This window comes from Ochotona curzoniae, unplaced genomic scaffold (assembly GCF_017591425.1).
Source record: "Ochotona curzoniae isolate NIBS_2020 unplaced genomic scaffold, NIBS_Ocur_1.0 contig_1, whole genome shotgun sequence".
NCBI lineage: Eukaryota > Metazoa > Chordata > Mammalia > Lagomorpha > Ochotonidae > Ochotona > Ochotona curzoniae.
The window spans coordinates 14,821,275-14,847,484 of record NW_024464918.1 but is presented as its reverse complement, the minus strand read 5'-3'; the positions used below and the strand labels follow the sequence as shown (position 1 = coordinate 14,847,484).

Genomic DNA, 26,210 nt, shown 5'->3' with positions numbered 1-26,210 from the left:
CAAATTTCAAACCACTTTGTTCTACTAGCATTGGAAAGCTTGAGTATTTCCAAAGATTGTGTTGTCAAAGGTCCAGACCCAGGGAAAGCATTCTCACAGTTTTCCTGAGAAACAATAAATAGTTTGAAGATGAATTTACCAATGGCCCCCAATTTCCCGATTTTACAATTCTAAAGTTGTATTGCTTTCTCAGCCTGACCTACTCAATTCTTTCCCAAATCAGGGATTCCCAGAGATTTATGCCTAGAAGGAAACCCTTTGAAAGTGGGTTTTTCTACCCCTAGGATCTGCAGGGGTTCCAAGAACTGGCTGGGAGCAGGGGGGAGCAGTTCAGCTCTGTTTTGACATAGAGTAGTTGTGGTCATCTGACTTTTACATTGGACACGGACATAAGATTTCATTCCAAAAAAAAAGGCTTCCACCAGAAAAAACTGAAAAATTAAAATGTTAAAAATAATTAAAAATCAGTTATTTAAGCTGACTCTTCTATTTTATAAATGAAAACTCCAAAAACTGCAACCCAAAGATTAGTTACTTGCTCAAGGCTATAGGGCTCATGACAGTGTCATGGCCACCCTGGGCCCTCAAGGCCTTGTTCATTCCCTTTTCTAAATGGGCTGGGGGCAGCCAATCCAGCAGAAGGCAGCTCAGGTGCCACTGGATCCCCTGTTCTATAGCTCCTCTGAAGTGACAGCATACTTCCCACCATGTACACACCTGGTCTCACCTTATCAACATAGTTGGCGATCTCCATGAGCTTGTGTTTGGTAGCGTCCTGGTCTAGTCGGTTCTTCAGAAACTAAATGGAAAAAGATTCAGGTGAGAATTCAGAACTTCTCCCAAGACCCTTCCTCTCCCTCTTATTTGTCCATGAATTTGTTCTGACTTTCCTGTTGTCTTTTGTAAGCTATCCTTCCTATGCAACTTTCTTCCAATGCAACTTTCTTCCCTACCACAGTGCAGCTTTGGGGGAAGGCATGACCTGAGCCACATTATCTTAGTATCATCAGCCACTAGTTTAATGCAGGGACTATGGCACGTATGCAATAGCTATGCAGTGAACAGAATGGTTGCCTCCAACCAATGAAGTAAGGCTCATTCTCCATTCCTTCAACTTGAAAGACTTCTGGCAGCCTCCCACTGGGAATCAGAAGGACCAATTTGATCCTTGCCCTAGCCATAAGCTCAACATGAAGCCACCATCACATAGATCTCACTGTGTATCCCCTACCTGTGGTCAGTCAACACCAGTCAAGCTGTTGTTGACCAATTTTCTATGGACAAGGCAATGTGGTTAGCACTAAGTAGGATACACAGCAGCATGAGATCTTAGTCTTCACGTAAATGGGCATCAATGAAAGCAGAGAGAGGACTAGAAGATCACATTCAAGAACCATGAAGTTGAAACTAGCTGAGAAAACTTGCCAAGGAAATTTGCACAGAAATAGCCGCAGTGGAAGACCATGTGATTGACATGACTGGAGCAGCCAACACAACCATAAGACAGCAAATGGATTAATCTTGCCTACCACTCAGATTGATTGGCAGTGCCTCTCCTGGGTCACAAGAATTGTGGGACTGCATCAGACTAAAGCCAGACATTTCTAACTTAGCACAGCAATGTGTGCTGTCCTCAATTAGCAATGTCTACATGGGCACATTAGGACACATTAGAAAACAAGTCTCTTATTTAGTATATTCCTGCCTCAAAAGGATAGATCTCATCCAATAGTGAAGGAAAGCTTAGCATGTAAAGACAAAGTCTGCTACAAGCACCACTTAAAGTTCTTGAATGTTCTAAACCCTGCTGTAGTTACACAGAAACTGGATGTCTATCTAATTTACCCTAGATATTGTCACTTCAATTCCAAACCTTGACTTTCTTTCTCTTCTCCATCCTATGGGAACATTGAAGTAAGAAGCCCAAAGAACAGCCAAATGAAACAGCCTGGGGTTGTGTCCTAACACAGGGAAGAAATCCACTCTTTCCCCTCTTCCTACTATTTTTGGACATTCACTCACCAACAGAGAATCTCACGCTCACCCCTCCTTCGGACAGAGTTAAATTCAGGGTGATACCCTGTGACTTAGACTTTTCCGGGGTTTGAATTCAGAAGTTTCTCATTATAGTTGCCTCCCACTTCTAAATTGGTCTCATGGCACAGAAGTGTTGTAACATTTCCATTTTCCAGTAAATATTTATTAGAACATCAGGGTCAAATTTCACTGTCTTTCAAATACACTAATCCTATCATAAAATGACCGCCTGACAAGGACACCGTGGTGTAAGGAGTGCACTGTGTCATCCAGAATGATCAGAAGCAGGAGTCCGGGGGGGGGGTGAGTATTTTTTGCACATGGCTCAGAAGTAAATATTCTCCAGCTTTGTGGGCCATGTGATCTCTGGAACAATTACTCAGCTCCACCTGCATAGCTCAGAAGCAGCTATAGCAACCAATCAGCACAGACGCATTCCAGCGTTATAGCAACAAGTGGTGGGCTGTTTGGCCATAGGCTGTGGTGTGCAGACTGGGCATAAAGAAGGACTCTCTCCGCCTTACATCTTCTAGGTGATGTCAGAAGTACAAGATGGGGCAGCCCTGTCCCTTTGCAGTTCCCTACTTGGCCACGGTTATCAGGAAAGTCCTTCATGGGTCGTGCTTACAGCTTCCCCATCCCCTCTGCATGAGCCAGTATTCACTATTATAGCAAGACACCAGAGGCAGGCTACTGTATCAAAACAAGAGGGGTCTTTGGACTCATAGTCGTGGAGGTTCACAGTCCAAATGTCTTGATGCCAGCTTTGGCAAGGGCTTCTCTAAGCTGTATCACATCCAGGTGTGGTGGGATTGCCAGTGTCTCCATGTCTCTGTGTGGTCTTTCTCCCTTTTTTTTTTTTTTTTACTTATTTTTATTACAAAGTCAGATATACAGAGAGGAGGAGAGACAGAGAGGAAGATCTTCCATCCGATGATTCACTCCCCAAGTGAGCCACAACGGCCGGTGCTGCGCCAATCTGAAGCCAGGAGCCAGGAAATTCTTCCGGGTCTCCCACACGGGTACAGGGCCCCAAAGCTTTGGGCCGTCCTTGACTGCTTTCCCAGGCCACAAGCAGGGAGCTGGATGGGAAGTGGAGCTGCCAGGATTAGAACCGGTGCCCATATGGGATCCCGCTTGCGCTCAAGGCAAGGACTTTAGCCGCTAGGCCACACCGCCGGGGCCATCTTTCTCCCTTTTTAATGAGGCCACCCAGATTTAATCAGAGGCCCATTCCCTCCTACCAATCACTAATCCAATCACTTTCCAAAGTCCTCATGCCGCACTGAGATTAAATGTCCATCTGCTTCATCTCGTTAACTCAAGCCCTTAGAGATTAAACATCACTTATGTAAATTTGGGAGTGCAAATCACATTCAAACTATAGCACCACCTTACTCCATTTCCTGAATCAACCCCAAAGGCCCTGCCCACTTGTGTCCACCACGGATGACATTCTTCAGGCACAGCTCTTCCTCCTCCCATCTCTGACTCCAGTGCCCAGAGGAGACAGCTGTACTGTCTCCACAGCAGGTTGCAAATCAACAAAACAGCCTTCCCCTCGCATGTCTTCCATCCTTGTGCATTAATTCATTGTCAAGCACATGCTTCTGCCTGCTGAGGACAGATGTGAGGCCCCCAGGGGAGGCCCTGGTGTGAGGTGGAGTGGGGCTGACTCATGAGCCTGAGGACTCAGACCAACTTGGTCCATCTCCCACACTCAAACACCCTTGAATCACTCAGAGCCTTCAGTTGCTGGAGAGGAGGCCAGGACTGGGAAAACAGCAGCCCCTTAGCCAAGCATCTGTGCAAACCACAACCCTGTTGGGAGCTGTGTCGGGAGGACTGGACATTCTCTGGCCCCAGCAGGAGCACAGCCCAAGACGACATCCCACTCAGGGCGGTGCACTGAGCAAATAATGTACCTCCCAGGGTTTGCTGTGACGCTGTAAGTCAGGAGACAGAAGATACACAATTCCCACCCCTATGCACTCTCATCCTCCCAAATGGTCATCTGAGTGGCGGTCACACTTTGGATCTGCAGGGTTTGGACCTATGACTGCCAGTTCTGTGATGCCAAGAGTGGGTCTGACTCCTGGAGCCATGGCCCTGTCTCCAATGAGAAGCTGTCATTCTCAAGTTTGCTTGTGCAGCAGAGTCACACACAGCTCCTGCTAAAGCACAGGACTGTGCCCTGATAGCTAAAACTCAGTAGGTCTCAAGTGGAGTCCAAGGATTTGCATTTTTGACAACTTCCCAGGGGCTGCTGGCACTGCCAGACCTGGGGACCAGGGCATAATGTCCTCACTTGGCTCCAACAGGCTGGTCAAAGCAGATCCATAAGTGTGTAAGAACAAGATAATGAAAAAAGAAACTTGGACTTGCAAATCTTTTCAAAACTTGTTTAACAAATTCATGGACCACTCCTCCACAAGAATTAACATCAGAACCTACATATCTATGGACCCTCTCTGAGAAATGCTAAATCCAAGTGACTGTCCTGATTTTCTACCTAATTGATGTAAAAAATAATAGTAGACTTGCTTATTTTGGGGGGTTTATTCTTCCAAATATGTTTAAATGCCGAAAAGAGCTCTTGGTCAGATTTAATCATATGGCAAAATTATATGGCAAAGCAGAGAAAGATATATGTGCTAGCATTTCCCCGATGGAGCTCACAGCCTGGACAGGGAGCTATCAAGACATCAGTTTTTCTGTGAAAACCCCTTACCTCTGCATAGTCGGCCACAAGGTAAAGCTCCACATACTTCATGGAGTTTAAATCTTCCCTTTTCATCTAAGAGACAGAAGCAAATCAGACCCTCAGAAGTGGTAGGCTTGGCTTCAACAAAAAACAACTGCTAAGAAATAGAGCTAGTTAGTGAACATTGCACCTACTTATCTACTTTGAACCTGGGCACTAGAGACTGAGTCCTGGCTGTGGCCACCATCACACTCCCTACACCACATGTCACCATTTGGTGATTACTGGAATCTTCCCTGGAATTTGGTATCTGGTCCTTTATTCAGAAAAGATAAGGCGCTCTACCAGTTGATAAAGGCAGAACAGAGGCCAAAATAGCATGAAGAAAATTCCCAATTTGTTTTTTTCCCCCTATAACCTTTAAACTATGCACCTCTATTTTCAGTATAAGTAAATTCAATCATTTTATGCATATGGTGAAGTGGCTGTTCCAAAAGCAGATACATATGGGCATATGTACTTTTCCTTTCTAATGTTTCTGAAATCAGCATCTCAGTCTTTTATCAAATAGACTGACATTATCTTTCAAAGAAGTTGCTAACGACACTCATTAAATAACTTAGAAAAAGAAAGGAAAGTTCTTTCTTCCTTCTTAGCCACTCTGCTTCAATGCAGACAGAGATTTGAAATGAAAGCCCCTCAAGGAGACAAGCCTATACCCAGTTGAATCCTGCACCAAGGGCCTCAAAACTCACCCTGCGAGGTCGTTTCTTGGTCTGCTGTGTAAACTGAAGGAGCCAGTCCCTGGTGGTGAGCGTGGAATGCTCCAACCCACAGTTCCCTGGGGGCAGCTTGAGATGTTCAGATCTGTAAATCAGGTGTTGGCCCTCGCGGTCAGGAAGGGGCTCGATGACGTAGCTGAGGTTACTGTTCATCACAATCAGTCCTCTGTTGACAGGAGAAATAAAATATCTGGTCAAAGATTATGGTTCCAGAAAATTCTCTGGCTTAGGCGTCAGTTTCCCTGTCTGCAAAATGGCAGAGTTGATTTTCACCCTTGATCCTCAACCTTCTCATGAGGCCATGCACTCCTCTATGACAATCCGAGCAAGCTCAGAGCTCGTCTCTGGAGGCCATGCACATGTGGTACACAACCTCATAGAGTTCTTGCATCTCAGCTCATGGAGCTCAGGTTTAGAATCTCCAGGCTACCCCACCCCAAAACACACACACACATGCACACACACACACACACAAATTGGAATAGATAGACAGAGAACAACAAGGAAAGCTTGGAACCAGACAGGAAAGCTTGGAACCAGACAAGAAATGGTCAGCATGGACTCACACATGCCTTACTAGGTAGGACACAAAGATTAGTTACTCCTCACTAAAACTGTTCTGCACTTGAACTATTGACATATGCCTTGTTAGACTTATAAGCCAGTTTAGACTATCCCCAATCTGTCAAGTTCAGCAAAATTAAGCTTCAACACTATAAATTGCTGAATGCTAAAATGAAAATAGTCACGGGACAGCTGAATAGTACTCTACAGCCATTTTAAGGTGTACAGCAACCGGTTCTGTGTATAAACAAAAATTGAAATGTCAATGTGGTAGTCAGAGGATGTGGTTAAGAATTTGAATTTTTAAACATATTTGTTACTCAATACCATGTCAATTAATTCCATAATGTTGTAAATTGATGTTGATGTTATGTTGTGGCTTTTAATTGATTGGGATGATATTCCGCCAGCTCTGCTTTCAGACCAGAGATGGTCTCCCCAAGAAACCATTGAATTTATCTGGACAACAAGATGCTGGACTCTATGCTTGCAATGAAAGACTCTTAGCTGAACTTGAACTGTAATACTGAAACAAGGTGGAGGAATCCACCAAGGGGGGAGGGGTTGGGGGAATCCCAGAGCCTATGAGACAGCAACATATAATGCAAGGTAATCAATAAAAAAAAAAAAAATCTCCAGGCTAGAAGAGCTCAAAGTGTTCTAAAAAGGCAGCACCTAGGAAGACTGATATTTTTAAGGATGGCAGGAATCTAAACTCTAAAACCCAAACACTGCATATGACCAATCACAAGCCAAAGCCTTATAAGTACAATGAAAAAGCAGTGTTAAGCACAATGGTCAGAGAATGATCCCTGCCCTGCACGAGGGGAAATCCAGGTTCTAGACCTAGCCTCAACACTCAATGCTCTTCAATGCATGTCGAAAACCGCTCTAAGTCTTGGTTTCCTTGTGCCTAAAAACAGAAACGATAATTTACTATTACTAACTACTTGGATGACTCAAGGGAAAGCCAAGTGTCCGTGTGCCTGTAAGCCGTGGTTAGGAGCGGAGCATCACTGAGGGATGACACTCCTCCCCCATGGCCCTGAGTGAGTTATCTGGTGAAGTGACATACATCCCCAAACAAATGTGCGACACTGCTTTCATTACTGTGGCTACGCATTCCAGCTTTGAACTCAGAATAAAGATGTATGTCCACTCCCATCTCTTTAGTTTGTATTCTGTCCTAGACATAATACCACCTGTCCGTTATTTCCCACAGGGGATTAGTTTCAGGACCTGTGAAAAGTCTAAATCCATGCATGTTGAAATCCCTACTTAGAAAATGTCATAGCGTTGGCATACAGCCTGTGCACACCCTTCCACATACTTTAAATCACCCTTTGGTTACTTAAGGTAAGGAGTTGTAATACTGAATAACAACAAAGGAGAAAGTCTGCAGGTGCTCCATACAGAGATTTTATGGAGTATTTTCAATCTGTGACAGCTTGAATCCACAGATACAGAACCTGTGGATAGGGGCCTGGGCACAGTAGGAGAAGAATGGTATTTTGTGTCTAGTGGAGAACAATCATTCATTTCACAGATATCTGCTGGTTGCTGAGGATAGAGCAGTGAGCAAGACCAAGGCCCTGCCCTGGGTAGGGGCTAAGTCACTACAACCCCCGAGAGAGAGCAAGGTTTCATCACCTTTCACACGAGGGATTGAGTGTTGCCACATCCACAAGGCCTCGAAGGCTTTATTTAGGCTCAGGGAGAATGAGCTCCATGAACTGGGACCCATGGGTGTTACAGACAACCAATGAAAGGGTGAGCAGAAGCCTCCTTGACACAGCAAGAGGAATACTGCAGTCGGGGGACGTGCCCAAAATGCCAGCAAGGGGGAAGCTCTCCAGCACCCTAACCAGGCTGCTGCACTCCAGCAGGTTGGAATAACTCCTATAAACTGGCAGGGCCCTCGTAGGCTGTCTTGGCTTCGACTCACACCACAAGCCCCTAGGGGTCCCTGCCCAGGTTTTCCCTTTGGGAGGAGCCTGTGATACTGTCAGAAAAGTCAGTACCAGGCTCTGGTGAGCAGCACCGCTTCCCAGAACCCGGTAGGACCTCAAGCCAGTGCCAGGAGCCTGATGATTTCCTGGCTGCCTCACCAAAGGTGACACAGCAATCCTGTTCCCACCTGCCCCTGGACCAGTGCCCAAGGTGCTCCCTGAACAGCTGAGCATGGGAGTGGGGCCAGGGGAAAGGGTAATGTCCACTCCCTAATCTAGACAGGAAAGGGCAGAGACAGGAGTCACAAAGGGCATCCTGATCCCAAGCTATCTTCTCATCACAGAGGACCAAGCCCTCTACCATCACCTCAGTTTCCCCTAACAGTCCCAAATGTTGAAACACAGAGGCTCTGGACCACAAAACAACCAATGGCTCTGTGTGACCTGGGTTGTGGTTACAGAGACGACACCGAGCGAGTGGAAAGTTTCAGGAGCCAGCATCATTTTGACAAGCCTCTAAGCCAGAGAGGACAGAGGCCAAGCCAAGGTTTGATGTGTGATGAACAGTAATTATAATGGCCATAAGTTATCAAGCCTTTGCAACGGGCCAGCACTGGGATGAGCCTTATATTGTTCACAGCAGCTTCTATGACGCTTGCATACATTACATTGTACCAAAACGGGGACACTAAGGACTAATAAGCTTAATCCACTAACCACACATGTCACAAGAGTAAGGTTAGTACCCCTACAACACCCAACAGGGTGTTAGGTCCTACATTAAACCCTGACCTTATACAGCCTCTACACAAACCCTATGGAGTGAGAAGGAGCCCCCCAGTTAGCAGTCAGCTACAAATGACTGGACTAGCAACTCTCCTCCAAGGTGTTGTCAGCTGCTTCCCAGTGGCCTGTGTGAAGGAAGACCCCAGTTCCCTGGGGACGGGCAGACACACGGGAGGGATTAGGCAACTTTTCATCTTCACCTCCCTCCCCCCAAGAGTTAACCAAGTGCCAGCAACTGTGTTCACAGCTATTGATATTTCATCCCCACACCAACATTCTAAGAGTCCCATTTGGTAGACGAAGAAGCTGAGACTCACAGAGAGTAAATAACCCAGGGAATCAATCAGCAACCAGAGTTTACCAACCCCGCAGCCCAATCTCTCTGCTATCTGCTTTCACCAGTCAGCTAGAAACTTAAGGGCCTGAGATCCTTAGGAGAGGAGCACGCAGAGTTATGTTAGGATACTCAAGAATGGGTTAAAAACCCAGGTATCCTGGCCCAACCAGGTGCTTTGAATTCTGCTGGCCTGCACACATTAATGCTCGGAAGGAGTCCTGCAGAGCATTCCGGCACAACCACCCTCAGGAGCTTTGGCCTGGAGCCCCGGCTCTGCAGGAGTGCCTGCCGCTCAAGGCGTGGCCAGCTGACCCTTAGGGAGCACAGGCTAAGAAAGGACACTGAAAGTCCTTCCAGCCATATGCGCCTGCGGCCGCCCCCCTCCCCAGCTGTGGCCCCTTGGGGACCCACCCAATGTCGTGACTGCAATCTGCCCAGACTGCAGGATGGGCAAGGGAAGCTGGCAGGAGCGCCAGCATTTTATAGTGAACCCTAGCTTTCCTTCCAACAACATTTAATCATTTTAGAGATGGCATAGCTTAAATTTACATTATAGTCAAAGTTTCAATGTTCCACTAAACAAAGAGTTCAACAAATAAAAAGTAAAAAGGTCATGTTTCTGCAAGAAAATAGGCAAGGGCTATGAAAACAAACCAAATGAAAAGATTGAATCCAGCTTTAATGGGGGTGAATTTCCAAGGGCATCCCTTTGGGGAGGCTCTCTCCCTCCCAGATCCTCTAGATGCCTCCCCACCGTGAGCATTACCAGTCTAGTATCCTTCTTGGAGCCTCAGAGGGTCTAGTTTGCTCAAGATTAGCACTGGCAAAGGTAGAGTTCAGCCAGCAGACACAGGCATGTGAGTCAGGATCCCACATCCTAACCTCAGTCCCATCCTGTATATCTAAGAGCTTGACACATATCTTCAGAGAAAAGTACGCAAGCCAGGCTAGGCAGGCAGTAAGCGATGGGTGTTTCCCCTCCCAACCACTGAAGGACTCCCTGAAATGCATCCACTACTTTCTGGGAATGGATCCATTCAGACCTTAACACATTCTCTAAGCCCTCATCCAGAGTCGCCCTAAGATGTGTCCTTTCTACTTATTCCTTCTTTCTCTCCAACCCTTCCCACTGCACGTGGAAGGAATGACGGGAAACTGCAGGAGCCTGAGAGAAGCAAAAGCACACAGGTGCTGAACTCTCCCTGGGGTAGGCTAGCAGAGCACAGAGGGCCCGAAGACGACAACCCTGGATTCGAAGTGCATGATGTGTGCTAAATTACATAATCTCTCCCTGCCCATCGATGCACAGGGCTGCTATGATAATGAACTGAAATATTAGACAAGGCTCACTAATGAAGAAATCGTAAAAAATAGCTAACTACCACAGAGCCTACAGGCTACCTCAAGCAAGGTGCCAGTTTTATCCAGGGACACCTGACCATGTCTGCCTAGAGCACCCACCATGTGTGAGGAACTGTTCTAGACAGTAGGCACCCAGCATGAGCAAAACAAGGTCCCTCCTGTCCAATGGCTGGTACTTATCCTCTACAGCAAGCCTACCAATATCGCGACTCCCATTTCACAGGTGACAAAACTGAGTCTGTCAGGTTTTAAACTAGGACTCACTTGATTGCAAACTCTAAACGTGGCAAAACTTTTAATGAGACTGTTCTCTGAAAGCTTCATCCACACTGGTTGCCCTCATCATCTGCTCTACGGGAGGAAGGTAAGGCACTCAAAGCGGCAAGGGCTGGGCCACCTCTCATGAGCTACCTCTTTTTACCCAGGACACTCCCCACCCCTCACCTGGCAAACACACACACACACACACACACACACACACACACACACTCACTCCTGAGACTCTACCTTTGGATGGGCTGGTCTACTCTGGTTTCACAGATGAGAAGAAAGCATAAGAAACAGACAAACTTGCCCTGGGTCACCCAGTGAGTTAATGCGAAGCCAGGGGAAGATCCCATGCCTCCTAATGTTCAAGTTGATTACTCTTTCTCATATTCAGTTTACTTCTTTGATGATACAGTTTCAAAGGCCCTGGGATTTTGGTTCCCCTCTCCCTAAACCTCCACCCTCCCCCACTGATTTCCCCTATATCATTACAATAGTATAGTCCTTCATAATCTGTCACAAATCTGTCATTTTGCTATTTGAGTGTAGGTATGGACAATGGCAGAGAAAGCAATGCCAGTCCTCCTCTTCGCCTCTCACTCCGCGGACCTGGAGAGGCCCCAGCATGGCCAAAGACAAGGGGAAATTACATAGGGAGAGGGAAACACTGAGATCACAGAGCCAGGAAAGAACACAGTCAGGTCCCTTCAAGTTCAAGTTTCAACTCATTCTGGGGCTTCATGCACACATCTGTACATGTTCTCCTGATGGATTCTCAACCTTACGTTCCCTCTGTAGCTCTCTCCTTCACAGAATATGAGCCCAAGGACCAGGCATAAGCTTGAACTTCAGCAAGCGTAAGCTACGCTTTTGAGGACAGAGCTGCTATACTGTAAGCATGAACTATCAAATAGATCCCTGCAAGACTTTCTCAGAGATTTTCCAAATCAGAAAACTTACAAACCTAAAAATGCTATGCAGTCATGGAAAGAATGAGATAGCTCTATGTGTACCCGACATAATGCTAACCTGGGGGGAAAATGTATTTGATAACTTCACTTGGATAAAAATGATATCTATATAATTACATGTTTCAACTCCGTTATTTCAGATGGAGGATAGGATTGGCGTATGTGACAGCATAATTTTTCCTGGTTTATATGCTCCAGTATAATTAGAGTGTTTAACAGCTAAACTTGTAGTAGTTATGAAGTGGTAATTTTTAATAAGCATTTTTCTCACAGAATAAGTAGCTTACCAATCAGGTGCTCCTCTTGCACACAGATAGTGAGCTGAGGACACAGAGCCTACTACTGCTAAGATTCTCCACCAATAATAATGTGTCCTAATGTTAAACCTGTGAGTGAGTCTGCAAGGTGTTTGTGGATGCAAGAAGTCAGGCAAAAAAAAAAAAAAAAAATTTAGACAAGTCCTTCATTTGAGACTTGCCATACCGAGGTGGTATGCACATCTTTCACTGGCATGGTTTACACATATCCATAACTTCCATCCAATTTTCTAAGGGGTTGGGGCCCAAACAAGATCACAAGACATTACACGACATCTTTAGGAATATTCCTAAAGAGACATATATGAGAAATCGTTAATGATGGCGGTCTCTGGGAAGGGAGAAATCTAGATTAAGACACCTGTCTTTCCTTATTCCCTCTTTTGCGCTATTTGAATTTATTTTTCCTGAGTTCACATATTACCTCTTTAACTCAATTAGATCAAAGAACTGAGTTGCAAAGAATAAAGGGCCCAGCAACCATGTTGAAACTCAGCTGAATTTCCCGTCAGCCCTAAGATCTCATCTAGTATAAGCCCTACTCATTTTCACACAGAGGGAAGAATAATAGCACTGGTTCTCCCAGGCAATATGGCTTCATGAGCCTTGGGAAGTGACCTAAGCTTGAATAGGCTGGTTCTGAACACTGCTGCATTTGCAGCTGCTCCTTCTTCAGGGTCCCAGGGGAGCCATCTGGCACCAACAGCTCTTAAATCAGGCCAGCCCACAGCCTTGGTTTCTTAAGGTGAGCAGGGAGAAGGCTGGGAAGCAAGGCGGGTGGACCCCACCAGACGGAAGCACGCAAAGCAGAAACACATGGACGGCTCGCCTGGTTTCCCCCTGTCAGCACGGCTGCTGGAATGATTTACAGGAAGCCAAGCCAAGTTCCCACTGATACAGATGGACTGGACAGAGGAGGAGGCCAAGAGAAGCAGGTCACACCTGCATGTTCCCCCTCCACCTTCTTGGGATGAACTTTTGTTTACTTGTGGACTGCAGGTGCTGGCAGCTGGGCCTGTAAACAGCACCACAGGGCCAGTTGGCTTAGCTCAGTCAGTCCCTTGAGCAGAGGATTTAGAGCCACTCCATTATAGCCTCCTAGCCAAGGCCTATTTCCTGCCTAATCCCTTCTGGCCAACTCACCAGGAAACCTCGCAGAGGATGAAGGGCCCATTTCAGAAACAGAAGCATGAGATCTGCAGCAAGAGGGGTCTTTTGATTTATAAGGCAGCCTGGATAATATGGTAAGCCTGGTTTCACTGTTACAAGATGATAAGAATCCTGCATTTTTGCAGACTGCTGCAGAATTAACAAGATATCTGAACAATGCTCTCTGCCATGCCTGTCACTCAAGCTCATTTCACAGATGAGAACCACAGGCTCCAAGAATGAGTTCACAATGCCTGTCTTTTCTTATCCTGGGTAGGGCATGGTAAGCACCTAATTTAATGAATGAAAGAATCAATCACTAAATTTTCCAGTCAATCATGAGAGGAAGAGTGCACAGGCATGGGCGTGCTGCCTATCAGCTCACAAAAACCAATGATAAGCACATGTTCCCAACTCTGCTCAACAAACGGCCTATGGGAACTTGTAATTGATCACAACAGGACAATCCCTGCCAGTATACTGAAAGGTGCATTATAAACCAGGGCTTCTTGGGTTTGGCACGATGGCCTAGCGGCTCAAGTCCTCACCTTGAATGTGCCAGGATCCCATATGGACACTGGTTCTAATCCAGCTCCCTGCATGTGGCCTGGAAAATCAGTGGAGAACAGCCCAAAGTCTTGGGACCCTGCACCCATGTGAGAGACCCGGAAGAAGCTCCTGGGTTCAGATTGGATCAGCTCTGGCCGTTGGGCACTGGTTCACCCCAGCTGCCCTAGCTACCATGCAGCTCCCTCCTTGTAGTCGAAGAAAGCAGTAGGATAACCCAAGGCCTTACAGGCTCTGTACCAGCAAGGGAGCCCATACATCTCCTTCTTGACTCCTGGCTTCAGATTGGCTCAACTCCAGCCATTGTGGCCATTTGGGGAGTGAATCAATGGATGGAAGATCTTCCTCTCTATCTCTCCTCTCTGTATATCTGACTTGCAATAAAAATGAATAAATCTTTAAAAAAAATACCAAATCAGGGCTTCTTTTTTCCCCCACAGAACCAGTTTGTTAGTACACTGAGTACAGGCATCACTTAATACAGGCAATCAAAACCCAAACACTGGGGTTGCTGGCTCAATTGGCTAATCTTCAGCCTGCAAGTGCCAGCATCCCAATTGAGTGCCGGTTCGTGTCTTGGCTGCTCCACTTCCCATCTAACTCCGTACTTATGGCCTGGGAGAGCAAAAGAAGATAGCCCAAAGCCTTGGGGAATCTGCACCCACATGGGAGACCAGGAAGAAGTTTCTGGCTCCTGGCTTTGGAACTGCTCAAATCCAACCATTGTAGCTATTTGAGAAGTGAACTGGTGGAAGACTTTCCTCTCTGTGTAAATCTGCCTTCCATTAAAAATAAATAAATAATCTTTAAAAAAAACCAAGCAGTTAGTATAAGTGATTAGAATCCAGTTTTTTCACCTCATCATCCCTTTACAAAAAAAAAAAAAAAAAAATTAAAAAGAGGAGGAGGGGAAAGTGTCTGAATAACTTGCATTGAACATACATACACAGTTCCCAGTCTGCAAGGCACCAGGGCAGAAGGGCAGGCAAGTGGAGAGAAAGATATTTGGGATATAGGTCAAATTCTCAAGGAACATATTCTCAGATTTAAGCTATAACATGTACACAAATCATCTAGAGATCCTACAAAATGTAGGGGGGATAACTCTATAGGTCTGGATGGGGTCAAGATAGTACATTGTTTTTCTATTTTATAATAAGATAGTACATTTTAATTTAACAACATTTTTTAAAAATATTTTTTGAAAGGCAGAGTTACAGAGTAAAAAGGAGGCAAGAAGAAAGAGAATGGGAGAGAGAGGGATCTTGCATGCCACTTGGGTTCAGGGGCCCAAACACTTGAGCCATCTTCTGTTGCTTTGCCCAGGTCTTGAGCAGGGAAGTAGATTGGAAGTGGAGTAGCTAACCCTTGAATACATATGGAATACAAGCATCCAAGGCATTGTCTTAACCCACTACACCACAATGCCAGCCCAAGAAACACAGCATTTAAACAATCTCCCAGGTGCTGTCGTTGCTGCCCATCGGTGGACAATACCTGGAGAAGTGAGAGCTTGTGAGCTTACTGACTGCTAACCAAGGTCCAACACAGTACTAATAGTCTTGTAACTAATAACATTTTAACCTTCACAATGCCAAGTGTATATTCTTTTCATCTGTATTATACAAGTGACACCAATAATAGCATACTGCAGTACCCTGGCCCAAACCCAAGCAGTCTGGCTCAGAAAGAGAAAGGTCATTCCCTCCAAACTACCGTCTGGCTGGAACCTCCCAATTGATTCTGTCTTGAAAATTATCCTTGACTCTCTCTTCCCACCTGTTCTTTTCACTAACTGTTCATTTTCTAGTTTGCCACATCTAGGTACAACTGCTACGAAAGAACTAAGTAGAAGCAAGAACAAAAGCTCAAAGTTATCCACTTGAAGAATTTTAACCAAGAGTCTTAATTTCTATCTTCTGTTGATTTGACATCTTTGGACTTACTGATCTGGAAGGGGCTGTCCCTCTCAGGGTTGGTCAACTCCTTGGGACAGTAAAAAAAAAAAAAAAAAAAAAAACCATACCAAGTACCATACCTGGCCAATGCAAGTGAACCAACCCAGTCTTTACTGGACTTCTACTTGCTGGGCCACTGTCCACTTGCCCTAATCACTCTAGGGCCAGTTATGAGACAACTCAGCACAGAAAGCCCGCTGAAATTACTCAGTGTCAGTCCTAAACCTGCTTACCATGCCTCTCCCCTTCCTTCCTGCAGAAATCCTAGTCAACACTCCAGCTCACTTTTCTCCTGGTGCCCTCTTGCCTTCTGTTCGATCCTAGTTCCTCATCATGTTGACCCCAGGGCACAGCACATCCTTCCGCTGATCACATCCTCTCTCTAAGTCTCCTCAAGCTACAATAGACTCCTTCTTTGCCTTAGGCTAGCCCTGCTTATCCTGAAGATTTCATTTCCAGGGAGAGTGCCTGGTGCCCTACTGTCATCGCCATCCCCGTCCCCTGCAGTTTCAGGGTCTCTTACCTAATTCCTCTGCAGGTGCTGAGTGTGACACTGGATTGTTCTGCCTTCCTTACCATTCCGTGGTAAAAGCAGTGATCCTAGGGAAGAAAAGGGGAGAGGATCAGGTCCAAAGCAGTGACGGCATGGCAATGTTCATGTCTCATGAGGGTGAAGGTTGATTCACAGCCACTAATACATCTGTCCAAACCGACAGCACCCTACCACCCACAAATGCTTTCATCACTTTGATTTGCACAGTGATGCTGGAGATTCATGTAGGATTGATGTCATTATCCCTCTCGAACACATGAAGCAACTGAGGCTCAGAGCAGCAAAGACATTTGCTGAAGATCTCCCTGGTGGCTTGAAAATTCAGGATTTTCAGATCTGGTTTAGAGGTCTTTGCATGATGATAGTCACAGGAAATGCTGGATTCTAGGAGAGCTTGTCTTCTACCAATGTCACCTTGGTAACCTCCTATAGTGGGTTGAATTATGTCCTCCTAAAATTCATGTCCACCTGGAACCTCGGAATATGGCTTTATTTGGAATTAGAATCTTTACGGATGTAATTAAGATGAACCCACACTGGATTAGAGTGGGTCTTAAATCTGAGGAATTGTGTTTTTACAAAAAAAGACACAAAGAGTCAAACACACATGGAAAGAAAAGAAGCCCATCTGCAGACAGAGGCAAAGAACAGAGTGATGAGGTCGCAAGCCAACGACACCAAGAACGACCAGAGGCATCAAAAGCAGGAGGAAGGAAGAATACCTCCCTGAAGCTTTGGAGAGAGAAGAACCCAGCTAACTCTGTGACCTTGGATTTCCAGCCTCCTGGACAGTGAGAGTAAATCTGCTGTTCTGAACCTCCAAGTTCATGGCGCTTTGTTACAGCAGCCCTAGGAAATGAATGCGCCCCCATCTCTGGCACAGCTGATGATATTCTGTCCTGAGTCCCTCCACAACTGGCTGTTACTGGACTTGGCACCTATGTCATTGAACTTTGATGCTGTTCTCTTATCACTGCCCCTCCCAGCTGTCTGGCATCCCTTCCCAGTAGGATTCCTCCATTGGTACACACAGCTGTTGACCTCTGCCACACGCCAGGCCCTGGGCCAGACCCTGAATATACAACCATAAACAAATAAAACTCCAGCCTTCCTGGGCTTACGGTCTGTGACAGCTGGTCATTTATTTAAGAAACAAACAAATTAATAATTACAAATAAAAGTTTGAGGAGGCAACAGAGTTGTTTCCTAAGCAAGGTGACCATAACATTATTAAGATTGTTAAAGTCAGGGCCAGTGCAATGGCTCAACTACCTAATCCTATCTCTGCCAGCATCCCATATAGGCACCGGTTTGTGTGCTGGCTGCTCTACTTCTCATCCAGCTCCCTGCTTGTGGCCTAGGAAAGCAGTAGAGGATTGTCCAAAGCCTTGGGATCCTGCACCAGTGAGGGAAACCAGAAGAAGCTCCTGGCCCCTGGCTTCAGACTGGCTCAGCTCTAGTCATTGTGGTCATTTGGGGAATGAACCAGCAGATGAAACACCTTTCTCTGTCTCTCTTTATCTCTGTATTTATGACTTTCCAATAAAAATTAATACAATCTTATTTTTTAAAAAAAAGTGTGCTAAAGTGCTAAATCAGACAAACAAGTCCAAACTAGGACTGTCCCCAGCAAACCTAGTCATGGCCAGGGACACATTCCTATAAGCTTCTTCCTAAATTGATGAGGAGACACAAGCAGACCAGAATAGAGAAGAGCCCAGCCTGGAGCCACGTTCTGGAAAAAGCCTAAGTAGCCTGTGAGCTCCATGCTTGCATATACAGAGGCTTTCTCTTTTTTCCCAGCACCGTGACCCTGAACACGGGCACGTGTAATCACTTGGGCCTTCAGCTATACAATAGTCCAATGGACCCATATTTAGAAACATGTTTTCAGTTGCTTCCCTGTCTACAACAGGCAGGGTTGTGACCCAGAAGTCAGTTAACCCTTTCTGTACCCTCTAGTCCACCTCCCTTGCAGCTCTGGCATAAGCATAGCCTGATAATTAGATTCAAGCATTGCAAGCATTTACCAGGCCAGATTTCCATCCAATCTCCCACACCAACCAGCTAAGTAGACAGTTCCACAGTCTTACTATGATCTTCGGTGTCTTGCCTCTGCCTCATGGAGGGGCTGTGCCTACACAAGGGCAGAAATCTGCATCCTTAGTTATGCCAGTTCTATATAACATGCCAACTGATCCTTGCAGCCAGATCAGAGGATGCTGGCCAAGTTAACACTCCTCAGATTAATTCCCTGGACCACAGGTGTCCTTGCATTTGCTGGCAAGCCACTGGTGAGCCATTTTTTTCCTGCCCATTCAAGCTCCTATAGTCAGAAGGAGGGACAGGGGCCAGTCCTTATCACATCAACCTCTCCTGGACTTTAAACAAGTCAAATCCTCAAATCCTGACTTTCAGAGGAGATCAAAGGAAAGTCACTGAAGAAGTAGAAGCATCAAAACCCTTCTGTTTTCAAATACCATCTATCACATGTTGCCTCCACCTGCGCCCTGGGACCCAGAGACAGACTATCAACAGAACTCAGCAGTGGGGCCGTAGACTCGGAACTCAACAGTGGGGCCATAAACTCCACTATGCAGCACAGGCTCATTTATGGAGAACTGAATTTTCTCAACCAGGAAGAAAAGAGGCCAGGCCAATGTGGAATAAATGGAGCTCACAGAGGTTGGAATGATGGAAAGCCAAACAGTGCAGAAACACAAGCCAACTAGTTTCAAGATGCTTGTACCTTTGCAAATAAAGAGAACTCAAATCTAGGAGTGGTAGCAATGAATCCCTGTCTCCTTTCCCATCTTTGGATTAATGCTAACAGTGTTCACAGCTGGATGCTTTCCAAAATAACATTACTACCTTTTGCAACATCCTTTATAACTTACAGAGATCTTCTACATGCATTATCTAATGTGATTATGACACCTGCTGCTTACACACCTGCTGCTGTGATTAGTGACTACAGGTAACACCTCCACAACTCTTACTACTCGATAAACAACTTAGGTAGATTTTTTTTTTCTTAAATTCTAACTAAAGTCTTAGGAAGTAGATACTGTTATTCCCAAATCTGAAGAAAGGAAAACTGAAAGTCAGACACAGCCAAGTGAAGACTGAAATCCAACAGCCTGGCTGTGAACTCCATCCTCTGCCTCTCCCAGCAATGACAGTGACTTCACTCAACACTATTACCCTCTGGCTCCTCTGGCAAAAGAGGAGACTTAGGTTCTAGTCTCAGCTTTGCCTGAACTTAAGCAAGTTACTGTTCCTCTAGTCCTTTCAATTTCTTCATGTGTAAAATATTGGATTGGAAGAGAGACTTATAAATTCCCATAGAAATCAGTGATTCATTTTACCCTTCCAAAACCCTGAGAGCCAGATATCAGCATATCCAATTTGCAAAATGAGGAAACTCAATACCATTGTGGTCTAAAGGGTTGATTAAGGTCACATAGCCAATTGAAGCCAAGATTGCAATCCTTGCTCCAGAGCTCAAATTCTACAACTCCTTCTTCTGGAACACATTCACAGACCCATTTTCCCCAATGACCTGGCCTAGATCAGGGCTGTCATCTAAAGGCCACTTGATGAGGCTTGATAAGGTTCCCAGAACTGCCCTTTCCCCCAGGCCAGTGCAGTCCTCAAAGTTTGGGTCAAAAAAAGCTGAGTAGTTTATTCCATTCCCGTTTCTCCATGGTTTCCCAGCATCTAAGTGAGAAAACTGCCTGGGTACCCCATGTATCTGAATGGGGGCTTTGCAAGCATCCAACAGTTGGCAATCCAGGAAAAGAAGGCTCTCCCATGAGTTGGCTAGCATGCACTTCAAGTCAACAAGACCCTCAGAAAGTCGACTGGGAAGTTCTCTTTCACTTCTCTGTTTCTAAAAGATCCTTACAACATCTCGGCCTATTGCATGGGCTGAGAACACAAAGAGCAAGTCAAGGACTGGTCATGAAGTCATTGCATTCCACAGCCTCCCAGCATGGTGGTGCCACCCTGAGGGGGCTTGCATAGCAGGAAGCATGAGCTCATGACAGATATTGGGACTGAGACTCATTCTTGAGCCATGGGCACAGAAGTGGCAGAATCCAAGTTTCGAGAAGAGGGTTCTCATGAGGTTGGGATGGAGAAGGTTTTTCAAGGATTACTCATTTCCACTCTCTCCCCAGCCCCCACTCCTGCAGGCAGAGCACTGTGGTCTCAAGAAGGGAGAAACAGAACTCTTCCTGTAGGGATGTGACAGCCTTTTCTGAAATGGGAAGGCACTAGAATGTGACAGCCTCTTCCGAAATGGGAAGGCACACTGAACTTGCTGCTCAGGGCCCCGGCCAACTCCCAGCTCCTGCCTCCCCCAAAAAGGCCTTGATGAAGAAGGTGATGTTGAGCTTCATACCCAGCAGCGAACGCAGGAATGCAGCTCTTCAGGTGCCTGGTGGCCACACTCAAGATCTCTTGGATCTACCAATACCTAATTGTCCTGTGTTGTCTCCCCGCTCAACAGCAACCTCATCAAACAAGCTGAGCTGTCCATGGCTGCCAGTTGCTGTCACCATCTTAGCAGTCAGGTGCTGCAGCAGAGTGTTCTGAAGAACACACCAGCAGAGAATCTTAGGCGCCACAGGAAGCTGTGGAGGAAAACTGAGGCTGACGCCCTCCTCTATGGTCCTCCTCACCCCACCTCCAGCTCTGCATGTGCCCCAGAAGCCCATCATGCCCTGCTCTAAAGGCAAAAGATCACTACTGCTCCTTGCCAGGTGCCTCCTTCAAATTCAGCCCATCTCACTAGCCGGGACTCTGAGCAGGGCCACCCTTGTCCTCGGGCTCCAACTGTGGGTCCAATTGATACTGGGAGCTGCATAATGCTTCATCATGGTCTGTCCTATGTATGATAGGAGGCTCAGCAGCATCCCTGGCTGCTCCTTCACAGCATCCCCGTATCATCATTAAACTTGTCTCCAAACATTGCAGAGTGTCCCCTAGCGTAGGCGGTGGTGGAGCGGGACCATGGGGAGTAGTAGCTCCTGGCTAAGACCCAATACTCTGAGCCTTCACATTTTAATAGGGATCCCTACAGGAAGGGCTACAAATATCATGAAATAGGTATGACTCACTACGTTAAATGTCCCCATGTGCAGCATGGAGACGCAAACTAATATGCATATATCTGGAAGGCCATTTTCTCATTGACAAATCTTTGGCTTTGTGCAAACATTCCTACTCGAAGCAACTCTGTATCCAATATGAATATAGCAACAAAATTTTTTAAATTTGCATAACTTTAAATCACATTTAAAAAGCAGGCTACAGAATTCACATGCATAATTACAACTCTGTAAACCTTATACATAAGATCATTGGCAGGGAGGGGACTGATCAAACATCTAATAGAGAGTTAATGGGTAAAATCATTTCTCTTAAACTCCTGTTCACATGTGGGTGATTAACATAAAGCAAAGAAAATACATGCTTCATGACGACTCATACCAATTTTAATCAGATGCAATTACCCGAAAATATTCTGCTTAGCCATTTTTGTCAGCAAAAGAGAAGGAACACTTAGAAAAAAAGTGCACATTTGCCTTTTCTGGCTAGACTCTCTTGGTTTCCCATCAGCAGAATCAACTCCTTTGAGAGCACAGATGGTCTCTGTCATCCCCCTTCTTCCTGGGGACGAATCCCAGGATGGGGCAGCCAGAGGATGGACATTCATTGACCCAGCTTACCTCAGATTTCAGCGTGGTGGTTCGAGGGTGGCCACTTGGACTATAATGGGTTTCTGTGTAGGCTGGAGCAAAAAGGTTTCTACAAAGAATTTAAAAAGAGAGAGAGAGAGAGATTTGTATCTTTAGTTGATAGACTCCATTGTCCTAGAAACAAAGGCCATAGGTTTAATCAAACCAGGTGGGACCACCCCAAGCATCTCTATACAGAAGAAATGGGGTAGCTATAAGTGACTAAGAACAACAAGAAAATCAAGAATAAGTTTACTATTCACTTTACTTACTTTTAAACACGTTTCACTTCTGCAAGGTAAAGTGGCAGAGAGAGATAAAGAGGGTGGGCCATGCATTGGTTCACTTCCCAAATGGCTGCAAGAGCCAGGGCTGGGCTAGACAAAGCCAAGAGCCAGGTGGCAGGGGCCCAAGCATTTGGGCCATCTTCCACTGACTTCCCAGGTGGATTAGAAAGAAACTAGATCAGAAGTTAAAGAGCCAGGCCTCAAACCAGCACTGTGGGTATCACAAGTGGGGCTTAACTTGCTGTGCCACAACATCCACTACTGTTATTAATTTTATAGTCTTTGAGGTCAGCATTCCAACCAGAAGGAGATGATAGAATTAAAGCAATGTTTTGAACTTCTTTCCTGCATCCTGGGAAAATACACACATAAGCTCAGACATGAAATGAAATAAGACCCATATACCCTTTCAGTACATGAATCGTTCCTTAAAATCAAGGTGCCACGCTAGCCAAGGATGGTTTCTGTTTCAAGCTAAACCAAAGGTGTGGTGGTGCGAAGTCTGAACAGAAGGAAGCAGCACTTCTGTCACTTCTGGGACTTCTTAGTCCAGATTTCCTGAGACCTGCAGTTGTACATGTCACCCTTTTAATAAATTGCTTTTTTCCTGACCTTGGGCATTGATATCTCTACTGTCACAGACCCACCGAAGCTAAAGTTTAGAATTCCTCACCAAAATCCAGGAGCACCAAGCAAAGTTCCTAGAATGACTCTAATCATTCAAAGAAACAATAGAAGAACCATGTGGCTGTTTCAACTGTGCAGCCGCATTAAAAGCAGATTGATCTATAGAAGTCAAGGCCATGAAGCAGAAATGTTTCTAATGGAGACATGTTTAGAATGGGAGTCTGACAAAGAAAACCGGATGTGGACATGAGCTTCCTAATATGGAAAGATGTCTAAAGTGGTATAAGATAGAAATAGTAAATTTCCAGAAAGCATGTGCTTCAAAAACTCATTTCAGTGAAAAACGAATCAGGACACACATTACTGCAAGGATTAAATATCACCAGAAACGTGGTTGTGGTTTACCATTGTGGTGTCACGAGTTAAGCCACTAACTGCAATGCCGCATCCCATGTGGATGCAGGCTTGAGTCCCAGCTGCTCCACTTCTGATCCAATTCCCTGTTAAAAGGCCTGGGGAAGTGGTAGAGGATGATCCTAGTGCTGGGACCCTACAGCCATGAGGAGATCTGGATTAAGCTTGTGGCTCTCATTCTTTCCTTGGCTTTACCCTGGTCTAGTTCTAGTTATGTGATCATTTTGGGAGCAAACCAGTGGATGAAATATCTCTCCCTCTCTCTCTTTATCTCTCTTTTTCCTCTCTCTCCTTTTCAAATAAATAAATCTTAAAAAAAAAAAAAAATCACTGGAGAAGCAAAGGCCCAATGAAAATGGTGATCATCTCTGGGGATTCCAGAAGATATTTACAATGTAAGTTACATTGTTCTGAAATTGGTTTGTTTTCCAAATTCATTATCATGTATTTATTTTTAAAAGTGAAAAGTTAATTTAAAACTGGTCTTAAGGAGAAGAAAATGTAGGTGGAGGCTAGCACAGAAATCTGCCAAAATAATCTTTGGAGACAAGCCCGGTTTGGGAAGAAAAGACATTTCCCATCAAGAAAGGGTCACCATGGTGGCTGTGGGGAGTTACTCCAGGCTCCCAGTCGGGGACTCCCCAGAGAACAGCCAGAGCCCCAGCATCTAGCGCAGGGAAAATTCCAAACAATCTCCTTCTTCAGGCATAGACACTCACACGCTGATGGCAACTCCATCAGGAGCTAATTTATCAGAATCTGTATCCTAGCCCTTTCACTTTCTCTTCAGCACCTACTTAGGAAAACAATAACAATAATAATAAAGGCAAAGTTTGAGAGAGAAACAGCGGGATCTTCCATTGCTGGTTCAAGCCCCAGATGGCCATCACAGTCAGACCTGAGCAAGGAGGAGTGGGAAGGGGACGGGAGGGGAGGAAGGGGGGTAAGGGGTAGGGAGGGAGAGAAGCAGCTCCCTGCCCCCCAGGATCTTGGAGCACGGTCTGAAGTCTGGAAGACCGAGGTTTTGATTCCTGCTGTGACATTTACAGTCTATGACCCTAAGCGAGTTCCTCTGGTTCTTTGAAGCTTTGTTTTCTCTTCTGCAAAACTGAGGCTGATGTACTGAATTCACAGGGCTGTTGGGAGAGTCCCGGAAGAATACAGAATGGAGTTTAGTAAAAGACAGAGATGATCATATTGCTTTCCACAGAGATTCTAATGGAAGAACCTAGAAAAACTGCTGAAACCCACCTATGCCTCCACATACCTGCCAGCCAGCCATTAACTCCACAGTACCTCACTTGAGAGGTGATAAAAAGCAATGAGCTCATTCTTGTGTCCCACTTCCTTGGTTTCCTTTCAGAGCCTGCATAATGGACAGATGGTCAGGGGCTCAGAGTTTAACAGTCCACTCTGGCTGTCAGTGCAGATGTGTGCTTGCCTCCAGGAAATGTGCTACTGTTACACAGCCTCAGCCTCTTCGGAGTCTTAGTATGGGGAGGAAAAATTGCTCATCAAGTGAGGACAAAATGCACCAGTGGATAGCAGACCTTCTCTCTCTGTCTCACCTTCTTTCTGTGGTAAATTCTTTCAAATAAAAATATATAAGTATGTTTTCAAATAAATACGTAAGTGTTCCAGAGAAAGCAATCCAGGTGGAGTGTGCAACCTATCCACATGCCTGTTGGTCCTCAGCCACACCCTGAAATGAGACTCTCAGCAGCTTCTCATCCTGAGTCCCGCCCCATCATCACTGGACTCCCAGATCCCAACACAGAAAGGGACCCTAGAGGTCACGGAGTCAAACTGATGAGATGGGATGCATGTGGGGTTGGAGGGATGGCGGTGGAGCCAGCCTCTTGCTGTTCTAAACTGCTCTCCTAGGCAGGAAGCACAGATTGATTTCACGAATGAGTGAATGAGTAAGTGAATGGGCCCTCTTCCTGGTGCCAGTCTGCCAGCCAGCCGGCCGCTCACTCAGCACTGGATGTCTCCAGGGACAGGGAGCTCCTGAGACCTCCACTCCATTGACACCAGAGGTGCAGTGGAAGCTCTACAATAGTGAAGGACAATCTACCTTTCAGCATCCCATTGGCTTTCATTCTGGTTGGCCTGCTCTTCCACGTACGGTAACCCTTTCTGAATTGGCAGTACCAGCACCTCTTAGGAACCCAGGTGGTGAAAAAATGCAAACTGAGAGGCCCCCTCTACCCTCAGGATACATCCCCAAGAGGTTCTGACAACAGGCTCAAGCCTAATTAGGAACCCCAGCCCTAGACCACAAGCTCTCCAACTTCAGAAATAACTACACGTGTTTTTTTGGTCCAAGCCCTCCTCACCTTTCTGCCTTCACCACATCCTGGTTTCCATCGTGGGAAACCAGAACATGTGCGGTTAGAACAGCTTACAATGACTGAAGCGCAGGGTCCTGGCGCTATTCCATTCCCCCATCATAACCCATTCATAAGGTGGATACCAGGGCCTCGTTGTTTTGTGCCTGGAGACCCAGAGGTTCCAAGTTCTCACGGCAGCATTACAGCCACGTGCTGACCCGGGTCTGGTGGGCCTGGCCACTCTACTCGGCAGTGTGCTGCTCTGTGTCTCCAAGAAGGTGAACCAGTGTTAGACTAAATCTCAACTGCATGCTGGTGACCATGGCCTTGAGGGCACAGATGATGTCACCAAACAGATGCCTGGCCCTTCCACAGAAAGGTTACCAGAAGAACCACAGGGCAGGAAGAGGAGTAGGAACATCAGAGCTGATGTTTTCATTCTTTCTTTTTTCCCCTGAAGTAACTTTTCCCCAGGATGCTGCGGATGTTGACCGGAAGTTCC

General features: G+C 45.9%; 1 protein-coding gene across 2 annotated transcripts in view; it reads right to left on the bottom strand.

The window, feature by feature from the left end:
* The window catches only part of ADAM19 (ADAM metallopeptidase domain 19), an 86,956-nt gene that overhangs the window by 26,800 nt on the left and 33,946 nt on the right, over window positions 1–26,210 (bottom strand). For both annotated transcript variants that reach the window (XM_040988943.1, XM_040989011.1), the window contains 5 exons: window positions 22,039–22,117; window positions 16,274–16,350; window positions 5,497–5,689; window positions 4,769–4,834; window positions 728–799 (listed from right to left, as the gene is read on the bottom strand). In XM_040988943.1, coding sequence (XP_040844877.1) covers window positions 728–799; window positions 4,769–4,834; window positions 5,497–5,689; window positions 16,274–16,350; window positions 22,039–22,117 — 487 coding nt within the window. The remainder of the gene's footprint in view (window positions 1–727; window positions 800–4,768; window positions 4,835–5,496; window positions 5,690–16,273; window positions 16,351–22,038; window positions 22,118–26,210) is intronic.